At 39.7% G+C, this 15,868-nt stretch overlaps 1 protein-coding gene across 2 annotated transcripts in view; it reads right to left on the bottom strand.

Annotated features, from left to right (window-relative positions):
- SHC3 (SHC adaptor protein 3) overlaps window positions 1-15,868 on the bottom strand; it is a 58,965-nt gene that overhangs the window by 12,924 nt on the left and 30,173 nt on the right. For both annotated transcript variants that reach the window (XM_049796655.1, XM_049796654.1), the window contains 4 exons: window positions 10,447-10,510; window positions 7,623-7,742; window positions 4,424-4,477; window positions 108-159 (listed from right to left, as the gene is read on the bottom strand). In XM_049796655.1, the coding sequence (XP_049652612.1) occupies window positions 108-159; window positions 4,424-4,477; window positions 7,623-7,742; window positions 10,447-10,510 (290 nt within the window). The remainder of the gene's footprint in view (window positions 1-107; window positions 160-4,423; window positions 4,478-7,622; window positions 7,743-10,446; window positions 10,511-15,868) is intronic.

Here is a 15,868-nt window from a genome sequence, read left to right as displayed (position 1 = left end):
GGGCTGCATGTATTTTTTTCGGGGGGGGAATAATCAACTGAATTATACCATGAACAATTCATGTTTCTCAAAGGAAAAAAGATTCCAAATAGATATTTCTCACTTACCTCTCCGATTAACAGGATCCTTAGCTACATATGCAACATAGTCAGCTGTATCCTGTCAAAAAATTAAGATTTCTACAGTGAACACAAAAAATCTTTGCACTGATCATAGCAAAAGATCACAGTCCAGAGTGTGCACAGTCCTGTGGGTAGACCTTCAAATGACATGTTTTGCTCTACAGTTGTATACTAGTTAAACCCCATAGAAATATTTGTGGATTTTGGTACTGAGCCCACCCCTTTGCTTTCTCCAGAGTGTGATCTATTCCAGCAAAACTTAAAAATCTCTTCCAAGGGCTTTGAAAATCAGTTAAACAAATTTAGTAGGATTTGGATCAGGCCTCATTTAGAAAAGAGTAGAATTACAAGTCCTCATCTTCAAACTACCCAGAGATTTTGGTTCAGAACATGGATAATCAACTGGTTCTGTGGCAGAAAGAGTGGGAGTAACAGCCCTGCTTCCCAGAAATACTGAGCAATAGCACTTATTCATGTGTGACAAGCAGGTGTGTTTACTTTACTGACTACAATGCCATACAGCACAGAGGTGCTCAGCCACTGCTTGGCTGTGACAAGCAGCATCCCAGGATACTCTCCCCCAGCCCATGGGCTGCTCCCAGCCATCCCCGTTGCCACATGCCAGGTGGATTTTCTGGCAAGAGCAGGCTGACACCTTCTTTCTGGATTTTTTGCTTGCTCTCCTGCCACCCTCACGCTCCTGTGCACAAGCAGTTCAGATGTTTATCACTGTGCAGATGAAACAGAAAGGCCAGTGCTTCCAGGAAACGTGAGGCCTGCTGGCACATACGGAAAATGCCATATATCCTTGATGCAATCAGGAAGTCACATCTGGTTAGATCTGATATTTCCTGACATGACTGGCTAGTCAGATATAGCTAAACCTAACTGAAGTGTATATAGGGTACACTAAAGATAGCTGTATAGATCTACCCAAAGCCTTTTCAGGTGACTGATCCAAGACCACTGACAATTATGTCAAGATCCAATGTCATAACAAACATCAATCTTCAGTTAAAGAACAGACTTCTTTAGCTTAGCTTTCTCTAGTGTAAGCACACCCCACCATGACCCACCCAAAACAAATCACTGTGCTGCATGTCTACGCAATTTCCCTCCTAAGGAGAGGGCAAGGGAAACGATGAAGCACATTCATGGTTCTGGTGACAGATGTGTAGCCATATCACTTAATGCACTACCAGAAGGCACTCAGACACAGCTGAGGCTGGTCTGTAAAAAAAGCAGAGCAGAGAAGAATAGCGCTAGCATTTTGTCCAGTAATTTCTTAAGCACCCAGTGACATAGTGTCTGGGCAATGACTTGAGTGGAAGTAATGATGCATATTAACAAGTAATGGGACAAGAAAAGTGGGTATGTCTATAGTAGCAAATAAAACAGAACCAAGGTAAAGGCCTGAGAGTTGTCCCACAGTTGTCCATACTGTTTAATTGTTGCTAGTCTCCCTTGTCTGGCTGTGCTGGTTTCCCACGCCATGCTCTGAAACAATCTGAGGCACCAGCACACGCTGGGCATCAATTCCAAGAGACCACTGGGAGAGAAGAGAATGAATGTGTGGATGCTATTTAGTTTCAGGGCCAGAAAACAGGCCACAGATAATTTTATTTACTAGTACAGACATAGGTAATGGATACATTTATGCCTGAGTAAGTTCTGTCTCATAGCTAGCGTGGGTGTGAGAGACTGGAACCACCAACTCTTTATTTCATTTAAAGCTCTCAGATTCAAGCTGTGACAAACCATTAAGGACCTAAGGTGGGCACATTTCACATTCCACTAAATGAGAAGACTCCCATCAAAAGGCTATGCAGGGCTGGGCTGATGCAGCAAAGTGGTCCCTGATATTCAAGGACTGAAGACAAGTATGAATAAGCTATAATTTTCACCTCAAAGAAATAGCATTGTGGTGCTACAATTTGGAGGCAGGGCTGAAACTGAAAAACTACTGCCTTCAGGAACCTCTGAGAGACCTGCCTTATTAGACCCTATGAGATCTGCCTCTCTGAAATTTCAGCAGGCATCTTCAAAAACAGATGTCTTGTCTAGCAGCCTGGAAACAGCTACCTGAAATGACTATGGATGAAAATTGTTTAGTGTATCATAAGGAGGGGCTGAAGAGAGCTAAAGCAGATCCAGAACACAGACTTGGAAGTGAACTAAAAATTATTCTGAAATGGTGGGTAAAAGGATTTGGTGGAGAGATTTTTAAGCTCCCGTGTACTGACACAGCCAGAAACTGTCTGACTCATTGCAAAGGGGAATATTGCAAAAATATATATGGTATTCAAGCTGTTCTCCAAGACTGTGGAACACTTCTCCAGTGGATATATTTTGAATGATGAAGGTAATTAACACTTAGGGAGTGGGAGGAAATTTGCAAAGCTAATTGCTGGCGCTGATGTGTGGCAGATATCCAGAGCATAAAAGTGGATGCGGTGAGAAGGGGGGGGCTGTCTTACTTCTATTTAGAACCAAATTTCAAAAGTCAAAATAAGGGAAGTATTTCCTGAAGAAACGTGGGCATAGATCTGGGTTCCTAGTTTAGTATGGCCTTTCTCCCTCCATTTTAAATCTCATGTGATTTAAAAAAAAATCAGCTGGTGCCCAGCTGTGTTTGGGGGATATGGTTTGGTGGTAGCAGTCCTCCACCAAGTGGAAATCATCAAGGGCTGATGAAAGTTATGTCTGGATGACCCTCAGATGGGTTAATAAAGTTATGCCTTAAATCATATCCTTGCACCTTGTCTTCTTCCGTGTGCATGCAGGACAAAGGAACCACCTGCTTTATGAACAAGCTTTTGATTTAAAATTGTGTCAGATACTAACACACTGAGACAAGCCTGTAGAACATCATTAGATACTCATACCTACCCTCTCCATCTCCAGAATGAGATCATCATGCAGCAGTCTTATTGGGAATACAACTTTATAATTTCACTGTCTCTTGCAGGCTCCCTTATACCATACAATTTTATTTCTCGGGTAGCTCACTGACTCAGTAGCATGATTTTTACCTCTCTAAAACATTTGGAAGAGCTTGTTTACTCCAAATCCAATCTCTACTGCTGCTCCTCTCCTCTTTCCTGGTAAATCACTCTATCAGTGGGCAGCGTGCAATGGTGTTTCCAGGACTTAGCATTTGGGATGGCAGATGGAGAGTGAAGAATCTTCTTACGGAGGCAGGGAACTGTGCTAATCACTCTTCTGCCCACTTTAGGAATTGTTCATTTACAGCATCCATTGCAATCTGTTCTATTTCAAAACTGCTGTTGATCCATTTTTTGTTCCCCAAATTATTATGATACGGTGTCCTTTTCCCTTCTGGAACTGAACTGAGCTCAGCACAGCTACACTAAGACTGAAGTTTGCCTTTATGTTTTCTGAGGATAGTGAAATGAACAGAGAAAGGATCTTCAACCTAAGAGAGCTGAACTGGGAGAACTAACTTACAAAGCAGGCTAGAAATTGCCTTACCTGTAGTACACGTCTGATAAATGACAGATAATCATATGATGGAGGAAAAGGCAGACTCATTCAATTAGTCTAGGCTTAAAAGCTTACAAACGTCTAAGGTAAGAGGTGAGCAATGTCCCTGTTTTACAATTCTCCCATTGCTTCCTGGGTGACAAATACTTTTTAAACACATTTAATATGCCTTTGGATGGACTGCTTATAAAAACAGGGAAAAGCACAAGCAGGTCTCTGCCCTTTGATCTAAATGAACCAAACGTGTAGGTGTATCTGAAAGCTTTGCAAAACAAGAAGGAAAGATCTGGGCTTTTCCTGAAAGCCAGTCTTCAGGCTGCATTGAGTGTAGCAAATATATCTGAAGGCAGTATTTAGCACAGTCTTCTCAATGCAGGCTTAAAGACAAAAAGAAAAAAAAAAATAAATGCATGCATTGCTATAAATATAACTGCAACATAGTCTATTACCATAAAAAGTACAAAATAAAAAACAATCAGGACAACAATTCACACAATACCCATATGACTGTACTACATTACTCTGAAAAACAGAGCCCTGCTTATCAGTTATTATATGAATGCTCACAGCCCTTTGATACTTTTTGTTTCAGTCATTCAAAGAGGAGGATTTATGACTGCTTGTCAGTCGTTTCCCTCAAGAAGAGTTTGATGGCAACAATCAAGAAGAATTTATGAAACAAGAAACAGGAGCTATTGCGCTTATATTTTTCTTTCAGTAAGCTGTGCAATAAATTTTGTCACACTGTCCTCATAAAGCAATATCTATGTGGGGGAAAGCTTTAAAGAAATGCTTACCGGATCACCTCCAGATGCAAAGGAAATAGACTGCATATGGTGATTCGCTATGATCTGTATGGATCACAAAGAATAAGTGTGAGTCAGTGGGTTTTCTTACAGTATACCCTTTTGATTTCTTTTTTGGTTTGTATAGGGGTGAAAATCCAAAATCAAGATCAAAATGACCTCTGCATTTCACCTACAAGAAGTGCAAAGAGTAGCATGATAATATAAACAAACTTAAGGATGAATGTATCTATTCTCGTGTTCTTTAAAACCTAGCAGGACACAGCAAAATTGCTATATGTGCTCAGAACTCCAGTAAATCATATAGATCTGTCATACAGTATCTTTGGAGAAATTTTAATCTGCTAAAGCTCACTTTCTTTATTACAGATAGTGATGAACGGAGCAAAGGGTCCTATTCATCAAAATACTTTTCTGCTGATGCCACTCTGGTGGAATCAATGAAATCATGCTAATCCACACACCAGCTAAGGATCCTAATATTGCTTTCAATACCTACTGTGTCATTTTTTGTTTCAAACACCAACATGTTTGCAACATGCAAACAGAATTTTGAGTCCAGCTGAAATGTAGCATTGTGGGCAAAATCTCAGGCATACTCCAGGGCATTTGAAAATCAATTTGCTTATGTACAATTTGAACTAATATGATATTTCTCTGGGAAGAGACAAATTGTCGTGAACTTCTAACACAAGGAGAACAGCTCTGCTCCATTGCTATTCTGAGATTTAACTTATGAAATCTTTTAATAATGAAATCGTGTTACAACCAAGAAAGAAAAGGTCATTTGAAAGAAAATTTCACTTGATCATTTGAGTCACAGAAACCATGCCAAGGAATTTGTCTGGTACAGGACAGGCCCCTTATTTAGTGCCTCAGAGCAAGTGATAATAGTAATTTGGATCTTAATTGCTCACTTTGAAGAGGGTACCAGGTATTTCAGAAAACAATTTTGGGGAAAAATGAGGCTAAAAAGATATTCTCTGGGCTGTTTTCCCCATCTTGCATCTTAAAGACCTGAACTTTCCTATCTCCCTTAGAAAGAAAAAAGCCCAGCATGAGTTTCCCTGAATCTTGCTGCTTCACTAAGTCAGCGAGAGTTGACAACTATTTGTAGTGCTTCTTTCATGTAAAGACTGCTTCATTTTCAATACTCCTGCTTGTCCCACAGCAGCCTCTGAAGATGTGGTTAATTTTTAAGTGTTCAGTGGTGAACCATCATTCCGTTACTCATCAGGGAGGATTTCCTTCTCTTTTTCCCATAAAGAAGAAGTGATCCTAACAACAGAGACGAACTAGTGAGGATTTGTTACACATTTAATATTGTCACTATCTCAAATTGTGCAAATAACCTACTCTTTTAGTTCGGCATCATAAAAAAAACCCAAAAAATATTTCAGATTGCCTCAAAACTTATTTTTCCAAATGTTAAGAAAACTGAAAAGTGCTTGAAACCATCAGTTCAAGTCAGACACTTTTTTTTTTTTTTTTTTTTAATTCCACGGCTAAACATTTTAGTTTAGGTTGAGGTAGGGGTATTCCCCCCCAAATACTGAAACAAAGCATAGCAAATTACCAATGCCTTGCATTGCTTAAAATGAAACAATTCACTAATGTTGGCACATAGTTTAGACACATTTCAGTCTATCCAAATCTGCATTTTAAACAAATAAACAAAACAAAAGAAAATTATCTTCCACCCATGCCTGCTTAACATATTCATAAAACTGCTGTGCAGGGATCCATGCAATTGCTTTCTTGCTGCCCCAAGGGCCAACAACACTGTCTTGTCTTTTCTTTCCTTCCAGCTCCTCTGAGAAGAAGAGGCTATTACAGAAGTTCACAGCCATCTTCCTGCGCGCAGCCTCAAAGGGCAAAACTGTTGGGCCATGCTTCCTTTCAAATCAAATGCTTAGCACAAATAAGGAACAATAGAGACCATAGACAGACTGGGGATCTCTGAGAAACCAGACATTTCCTAGGCCTGCAGCACCCAAACCAAGTCTATCTCAAAAAGAATGATGTGAGAGGAAGATAAACAGTTTTGTCGACTCAGAGAAAAGGCAAAATATCTGGGGAGGATTCTTCCCTGGGATAAATCAGTATAACTCCATTTCTACCATGACGTCAGCTGAAGACAAGGCAACTTTCAGGGTTTGGCACTTTCATGGTAGATCTAATTAACATCCAGTTCCTATGCTTCTGACCTGGGGCAATTGTCCTTATGAAAAACACTGCTGTGTATATTCCATATAAGGCTCCAAACTGCTGCAACCAGCCATAATGCTGCTCCCACAGTCTCAGTGCTCACTGCAGAAGATTATGATATTTTCTAAATAAGCTTAAGAATTAAGATAAATCAATGAAAACATAATAATAAACAGCAAGCTTTTGAATAGACAATGTATGTATTCTTCCTTATTCTTTAATCCTGAGGCTTCTAAGGAAAGCAGGATTATTTTTTTTTTTCTCTCTCTCTAGCTGTATCTGGGCAGAAAGTTGCATGCCCTAACACAGTATGTGCCTCACAGCAAAGAGCACAGCAGTAACTATGCATGTCTGTCTACTTTCTCTTTATATATACCCTGAGCAAGGATTTTTCTTATCTCATACATCACTCACAATCCACTGCAGTGATTCCCCGAAGTCTGTCTGTACCTTCAGCACAATGAAGAAGAAAAAATGGGCTGCTTGAAAAAGGCTGCCTTGTATCTCTATAAGACTGGCATTACATTGCAGTGCAAAATCCCTGAGGCTGTATTTTTAGCAGTACCTCAGGAACAGATTTCCCTTTAAGGCTCTAAATAGTAAGAACGACAAGAAAATTCAGGATGCACATTCAGTCCTGTAGTTACTTACTCCAAATGCATCCCTTAACACTCTGAAAGTTTGTAGTTGTACCCAACAAGAACTCCCACAACCAGAAAATGCCATTTCGCGTCGTAGGTCTTTTAAGAGCAAAACCAAGCTACCTGAAACATGGCAAGAAGAAAATAATCTATCAAAGCTGTGTTGAATACAGGAATAAACAATGACTCCTACTATGCTTTATATCCTGTTTTCCTTCATTTTGTAGTTATTACTAAGGAATAGTAACTTTGAGCAACTCAGTATTTTGGCAGACAACAAATAATTGTGCAGTAGGCTGTTCATCAAAAGCCTCACAAATTAATATGGCAGTTACACTCACCTGTTTTGTATCAGGAGTCATTAGGTTTAAGCTGGTGGTGGAGATATTCAGCATTATGCTCATTCCTGCAAACTGAAGATTGCTCTTTCCCAAGATGCTAGAAAGAACTTTGCTTGGTGGCTGTGAGATGGGAGGAAAAAACACATTTTTGTTCTCTGTTTAATTGGGATGACCTTCATTGTATGCAGGATTAGCTGTTATCGTAAAGGTTTCTAAAAAGTTGCTGACTTTTCAAAGATCATTTCATTGCAACAGCTGTTTTCCTCTGGAGATAATTTTTTATTTATACTAGTACTACTAGTATTATCATTACTGATAATAATGATGATGATGATGATGATGATAATGATAATAGCAGCAGCTAGGCAGGTATTCATCCACTTTTGACCTAAGAAAATAGGGAGTTTGTGAGATGGCGAAGTCTCATCTTCACCAAGTGAGACCAAGTGAGCAGACTAAGATGAATGCCTTAGGTCAGTATCTTAAAATGGCATGTTCCTATTCTGTAAAAACAGCTTCAACTCATGAAGAGAAATCTGTTGTTTGCTCTCCATCTACTGACCGCTCTACCCCCTTCCCACATGTAAAGTGGGACTCCAGTGACACTCATGGGATGCTCACAAAAGGGGATACACAGTGTCATTATGCTTGTAAACTTCTCAGCAGTACGTAAAAGCCCAGACATAGACTAAAACCTCTATATGCTGGGGTACAACATGCAGCTAAAGATTCCTCCTAACTCAGAGAATAAGTACAAAGTGTTGCAATGTAATAAAGAGGATGTAATAATATTGATAACTTTTGTAGGCCTTTTACTAGATGTTAGAAGATTTTATAGCAATGCAAGTTATGCTGCCAAAGCAAAATTTACAAACTTCTCACCTTTGACAGCTACATGGAACCACACTGCTGCATGGCAGCAGCCTGATTCAGGTAACCACAGCCTGTAGAAAATCAGGCTGCCCAGCCATAACAGATCAAGTCCTTCCACTTGCTGTACTTGCACTGGTGAATATTTACGCTGGTCATTAGGATATAAAAGCAAAGCTGTGACGGGAGGCAGTGTTCTTCTGCCACTGTATTTGCATTTGTCCTAAGCTGCCTGGAAGCTTGGAAAGCATTGTCCCTAGCAGGATGGAGACACTTGTGCTTCTTAACTCCTTTAAGCCTACATATATTCAGTTTTAACTTCTTTTCCTTCTGTTTAATTGATTAAAAACACACTACCTACATACTGCTCTTATGTAACATTTGGGCTGCAATATTTTGTCATGTTACAGAGCTAGTACTTTATTAATTTCTATTTAAAACAAGCCCTTTTGAATATTCTTGCTTGCTTCTCTTCTTTCCTTAAGCCTTCGTGATTCCCAGCTCATGCCTAACGATCACCTGCCCACAGCATGGGTAAAGCATGAAAACTTGCCCTCAAGAAGTGCATGTCATCTTAACCAAATTCATAAGCTACTAGTGGAAAAAACATGGTGAAAGTACAGGCTGGCAAAAGATACCTGTCTTCAACATTTATCTGAAATTCTGTTGCTGGGCAAATATTGTTCTTAGCCACTACACTTATTTTAAAAACACTATTTCTTTTCAATAGTTGATAAGCAACATTGCTTCTAAACCCAGTAATACAGCAAGGTGTCTCACTAGGCACCTGGGACTCTGTTTAACCTCCGTTTCCAATGATACTTTGCATCATTTTGCTTTCCAAGGAAAAAGATATTTTCCACTTTACTTTCAAGTTTAAAAACAAAAGCCAGAGAACCTAGAAATGCCAATGAGATAAATTTGGTGGTAGTGGTGGGGAAACCACAACCTTAATTTCTGCAACAATTTCCAATTACTCTGTGACATATGTTGTCACATATGCCTTTTTTTATCACGGGAAGATTCTCCGTTGCAGACAAGTGGCATTTCATCCCATCCCTTTCTGCTGGGATCCTGCCTAGATGGTGGAGCAGCTGGGGAAGCAGGCAGACCTTTTCCTTCACCTGCCCTTCTCCTCCTGCACCCAACAACACATACAAGGGCTAGAATGAACTGCTTTCTGTGCTCCTTCCCTTAGAGTTAGCATTAAAGCCCAGCTTTGCTAGCAGGCCCCTGGAAGAGCCAGCAGTGCAAGACTGTTGAGAGCCATGAGTACGGGAGCCAAGCCAAGGCTTCCTCCACTCCTTGCCTGCAGATCCTAACTCCTACCACAAAAATAAGAATAAAAGCAAGGTAATAACCCTGTCAGGCCAACACCCACTGGACCCACCATCAGTGCTGGCCACTGAGCATTGGCCACAGGTGATTATGGAAAGAGCATAGGAAACAGAGGATCAGCTGGTACGTTCTCTCCATTTCCAGAAATCAGGCATTTCCAAACTCATTAAATGTCACCAGTAGAGCTATGCTCCAAGAACAGATCTAATCACTTTCAAAACTACATATATTTTTGGCTTCTGCAATAGCTTCCAGCACCTATTTCCACAATGTACTCATGCATTTTATGAAAAGGCATCCCTTTTTGTTTGTTTTAATCCTTCTGCCTGCAATCTACAAGAGAAAGAAAAGGAAGAGGGAGTTTCTACAGTAGGAACATAAAGGCAAGCCACAATCTTTTTCCTAGATGTACTCATACTTCTAGATGCCTATAAAAGCAGATCCTGACCAAAAGGGCAAGAAGCAACATACAGCAGGTGAAAACAACCAATACTTTAAATGATTAATGATCTGCAATTCTCAAAGCTGCTTTAAAGTCACCTGCCTGCTGTGCCTGGTCTCATCTGTGTTGAACTAAGAAAATACTGTCAACTGCACTACAAGAAAAGAAAAATACCTTTCGTTTCTTGAAGGCTCCTTTGGCACCATGCATGGCTTCACAAACACGACTGATAGCTTCCCTGAAGAGACAGAAAAAAGCTTTATGGCAAATGTATGTGTGGGTTTCTTCATTATACTCAAAATGCACTGGGAGAGAACAGCTTCATACCATATTTCTGTTCACAAGTAAGGATAGTTAGTGGGTCAGTTAGCTCTCTTCTCAAGGCTAAAACAGGTGCCATTCAAACTTAGATTATTTCAGAGTGAAGCAGAAGATAGTAAATAGTCAATGTTAGTGTAAGGAAGAGTATCTTGAAAACTACAAAGGATAAAAATGTTTTCTCACTCTATTAAAAAGACCTTTTCTTACTGCAAATTAGAGTATATTTCTTAATACCTTCTTCCAAGTCTCATTTTTGTACCTTATTAAGCCATGAGGAATCTGATCATAAGACATGTCTTTAATCAACATTGCTTTACACCTTTTTTTAAAATGTTTCTTTTAATGTAAAGGGTAGTAACTACCATTTTTTCTCACTACTATACTATGCGCTTTTCCAGTCAGAGCAAAACCACCTGGCTTTAGGTAACAGCAAAACCCTAAAATATTCCTGGTAATATGCACGTTGTATACAACACATGTGACGTAAAAAAATTTAACTTACTTATATTTTTTCAATATGATCTGAATAATCTATTTGTGGCCCTGTGTCATATATTGTAAGCAAAATTAATGCCATTAACATTTTGCTTCAGTTTTCTAATATTGCTTTCATTCTTCCCACCACACTTAAGTTGAATGAAAGAAATGCCTGTTGAAAATGAATTTGAATTCATTCTCTCTCATAGGACAGTAACCGTATACTACAAAAACTCTTGAAATCATACTACTACAAACAACTTCTATAGATCCTTTCAGTCTTTAACAACTTATTATCTGAATAGTCAGTCTGGTCAGTATTTAGAATTTGCTCCCATGCACACAGAGACCCTCCTGTGACCATTAGCTACACAGCTGTAACAGACCTGTCCTGTTGATACTGTAACACAGAACCATTGCACAGCTACCAGTAAAGACGGCTCCTAACCTGGTTTAACTGCTTTAAATATGGATTGAGACTAACAGCACATTATATTTATACCTAAAAACATGCAAATAGCATGTATCTTATGCAAAAAAATATACAGAATGGGAGACAATGATCCACAAGCTGAAGAACAGTCAAAATAGTCAAAACCTAAAAACATCACCTTGATAAAAACATAAATTGTTTTAATTTTATGCCATGTGCAGGATGATATTAGGTGCATTAGGTGAATTCACAGGATCAACAAGTAAGTCGGGAGAGAAACGTCATATACGTATCAGCATTCAACATATAATGGCTCAGTAAATGTCACAGATTTATCCGATTGCAATCAGTAATAACTATATAGTTATGCCTTGGGTGCGTTTACCTAAGGCCCAATCCAAAGTTTGAATCACCTGAAAGAATTGTATTAATTTATTATTTTTTGAGGGTAGGTGGTTGCGGGGGTGGAACAGGCCTTGCAGCAGGTTCAAAGTCATGTCATTCTGAAGAAGCGTGAGATTTACAGCAAGAGATAGTCAAAAAAGCTTTCAGGCACACAATCCTTTCTTCAGGTCTAAAGGAGAGCTTGTTTCTTCCATAGCTTGTCTTTTTCTTTTTTTTGTTCCCCAGCTACATCTGCTCATTTAATAAAATCACCTGCTGCTACAAACCCTGCCTTGCATATGCCCTCAGACCATCACAGCCACAACCGCACTCCATTTCACAGTTCAGCGCTTGCATTTAGTTCTCACATTTACCACAGTGCTGCTTTGACTCCAAACAAGTGTTATAGTTGAAAGTAGTTACTAACTTTTCTTACAGAGCAAGTAAAAATCATCTGGTTTAAAAGAGCAGCCCTGATGCATCTTAGAAATACAGCACAGCAAGCATCACACACAGTGATCATCACGATACTGAGACATAGGTTACTCCTGAAAATGTAATCAGGAAAAAGTAATATTCTTCTTCTTCACCAAAAATGCTTTTCTTTGACTCAGGAAAAGCAAACAGACATGATGTTAATACATTGCCATCCCCCTCAGCCTTGCTACTGGGCTCAAACCTGTGGTTTCCCATCTCTTTCTTGTACTGAACCAAATCCCTTGGAGGCAATGGGGTGGGGAGTCCAGGCCTGTGGCAGCCCTTGTCTCTTTCACTTGAGACCCCTCATAGATTTTGCCTCTCACAAAAGGGATTTGTGTTTCAGAGGTACGAACTGTGAGGATAAATTCACCTCTAACTCCTTTTTCTTCCTGTTTGCCTCCACCATCTTCTCTCTCTAGCAGCAACATGGAGCAGGTAGGAAGAAAAGGCAATTTTTAGCCTACCGCACCTGGCAAAAAAACATTAATAAGCTTGTTATTTTTCTGGTGCAGGGCTGGAATTTGTAGTGGTTTTGCTATTACCTCTTCTGCCAGCCAGCTCCTAACAATCAGACATAAAGCATGTTATTTAATAGACCCATCTAACTCAAGGACCTTGTTGATCAAAACTGCCACTTGAGCGTAGAAGAGGAAATGCACCTGCTGAAAAGGCTGAAGCCCAGGGCTGAGAGCTGGCAAGACTGCCTGCGTTGCTGTTTGTACACCCTGCTTCGGCAGAGTGGGGAAAGAACCAAGCAGCTGAAAAGCTAGGATATACATCCTCTCCCTCAGTAACAAAATGCTACAGATTTTCCAACTACCTGTCTTCCTTTTAGCAAAATATCTCAAGTGTTACTGAACCCGGTGTTCCCAAAGTCTGCAGAAAGACTGGAAGTGGGGGGAAGGACCTGAGAAAGGTGACGGCTTGTTGACATACGTGTCAGATGAGGCAGGACGTCTGAACTTGGCAATTCTTTTAACTGTGGTTTTTGAAACTCTGTGAATACTAAATGTACTCAAGCAACTGCAGGGTTTAAGTTACCAATGCTTTTGGTGAAAATGTTGCAAACTTCAGAAAAGATATTCATAGAGCAATTCTGCCTAGGCAAGGTCAGAGTGACCTGGCAGCAACTCTTTTTGTACCTGAAACAAAAGGCACAGCTCTTTTCCCACCTGGGAGTTAGGGAGTCTTAAAGAAGTACCTGATGAAAACAAGAAGAAAAAGGATGGTTGAGCATCTGCCACCACACTGACATGCACTTTTTCCTGGGGAAGGTTCCCGGATCTCTCTGTTCAGAATATTCTAGATCATTTTTGGAGGGGTCTTTACACAAATAGCCTGGTGATGTGGCAAAGACATCCTAAAGACTTCTTTCTGGCTTGAATTGCCAGGCACACAGGGCAGATGTAATCTTTTTTTTTGCAGCAAATCAATTTTGCAAATGCCTCTGCAGCACAACACCTGAGCCACAAATCAAGCCCAGAAATAGATACTGCTGCTAGGTTGAGAGTGCCATTTCCTGACTTGTGCATGCAAATGCTTGTCTAAGGAAGGCAAAAGCAGAAGTTCTGGACATATCTGCACGGCTAAACAATTGCACAGAGTCTGGAAAAGTTAGAGGTGACTACATTTGCTTCCTTTCCAATAAGAAAGTTATTCGACACAGACGCATATTACACCTTTCTAAGCCACATGCTGTTTCATTAGCTAGGCTCAGATAAATACCAGTGTAGAGTTATCTTGATCTCTTGTAAAATTAGCTACTGCACTGTCTGCAGTAGGGACCACATGCTGAGTTCCAAATCTGTCCAAGAGTATTTTCTGCTTTGCAGATGGTCATACTGTGGAGTCATTTTCTTGGCACAAAACATGTTGTGTATCTTGAATATAATTTCAGCACGCAAATGTATCCAGTGAAAAATTACCAACATGCATTTTCTGAGGCTGACCTCTTCTGCTTTAAAGCAGAATTTTTCTCTCTGAGATAGAAAAAAAGACATTTTACATTGCCATTTTGTTCCATTAAAAAGGCTAATGACCTGATATTTTTCATAGCTTTAGTCATATTTTACTCTGACTGTTATATAAAGTAGCCCACTCAGGAAGCTCAAATCTGTTCCTCTATGAAACACCATCACATGAAAATACCCTCCCTTCTTGTGGTTTCAAAGATTTTTTTGGCTGTGATGCTAGGTTTTGTTGTTGCTGGTTTTAATTAATATGATTTAATTGATTAAAAAACAGAATTCTGGAACTCACATTTCAGGAAAATGACAGCACATACAAATTGCACAGATTTTCTCAACATATTTGGAAAAAGTATAGCCATCTCAAATATTGAGATGAGAAACTGTGACTAGTTTTTAAGCCTGAAATGTTTTGTATGAGAATACTTAAAACCTACCAATATTCTCTTGTTAATGTCTTCTAGTATCCTACAGTTCCCAAGTTTATCTTTGCCATGTCCAAAGCACAGGTTAAAAAAAACAGACACCAAAAGATGGACTTTGTAAATGAAAGCATGACTGTCTAGAAGAATTGTACAGAAGGCTCCCAGTTATTTCTTAACAGTATTATAGTCCTGCTATTTTTTTTTTAATAATTTATAAATCATTACCAAGTGTTGTACCAGTATTTGCTGAGGAGAAACAAAGTCTACACTGAATATAAAAATAAAAAACAGAGACCAAAAATACACTTTTAGAAATACATTTAATAATTGAAATATTATTTGTTCATTTGCAAAACAGTCAAAATGTGCGTGTGCTATCTGAAGTAGCACAGGGGATATTCGCTGGCTCTGAAGACTAAGGCAGTATATTACTGTTTACGGAATTTTAAACATCAACTGGTAAATTGACCATGTCTGGAAGATGTAAGGCTGGAGAAGTAGCTGAGGAAAACAGAACATAGACTATGGACAGGAAGGGGAGGCAACTGCGTGGCGTGGATGCACCTACTGTCACGAATTCAGAGCACCATGCAGGGAGAACCCCTGCAGAGGAGCCCCCCCAGGAAGGAGCGCAGAGACCCAGCGATGCCATTTGTCACACCAGCCTGACTGAAGTGAAGCCTGTCCTGACCGCACAAGTGACAGAAAGCCTGGAAGAAAAGGTTTGTGGAATAAGACGACATCAGCAGATGTGGCACGCAAGTTGTTGTCACTCGCGGAGCAAGGAGATGATGATCCCTCCTTTTCTTCCCTTCCGCTCCTCCTTTTGTTTCTTGAAACGGAGTTTTTTCACGTGTAGAAAATCTACAAGCAGAAAATGAAAGGAAGCTGGCCAACTTCATTTTTGGTTTATTGAATAAACTTTATACAGTATAAGAGTTGGCTTTGACAACTGTTAGACATAGAGTACCACATGCTATTAGATATGTAGTATGCAATCTATCCAATGGTTGTTATTCTTGTGCTCCTACAGCTTCAGTATGAGACCTACATCAATCTGCTAACAGAAGTCAATGCACTTGAGAGGACTCTTTTGCTTTTACTGCCAA

The sequence above is a fragment of the Accipiter gentilis genome, chromosome Z (genome assembly GCF_929443795.1).
Source record: "Accipiter gentilis chromosome Z, bAccGen1.1, whole genome shotgun sequence".
Taxonomy (NCBI): Eukaryota; Metazoa; Chordata; class Aves; order Accipitriformes; family Accipitridae; genus Astur; species Astur gentilis.
Note: the sequence above shows the minus strand (reverse complement) of the source record. Positions and strands in the feature narration are given on the sequence as shown.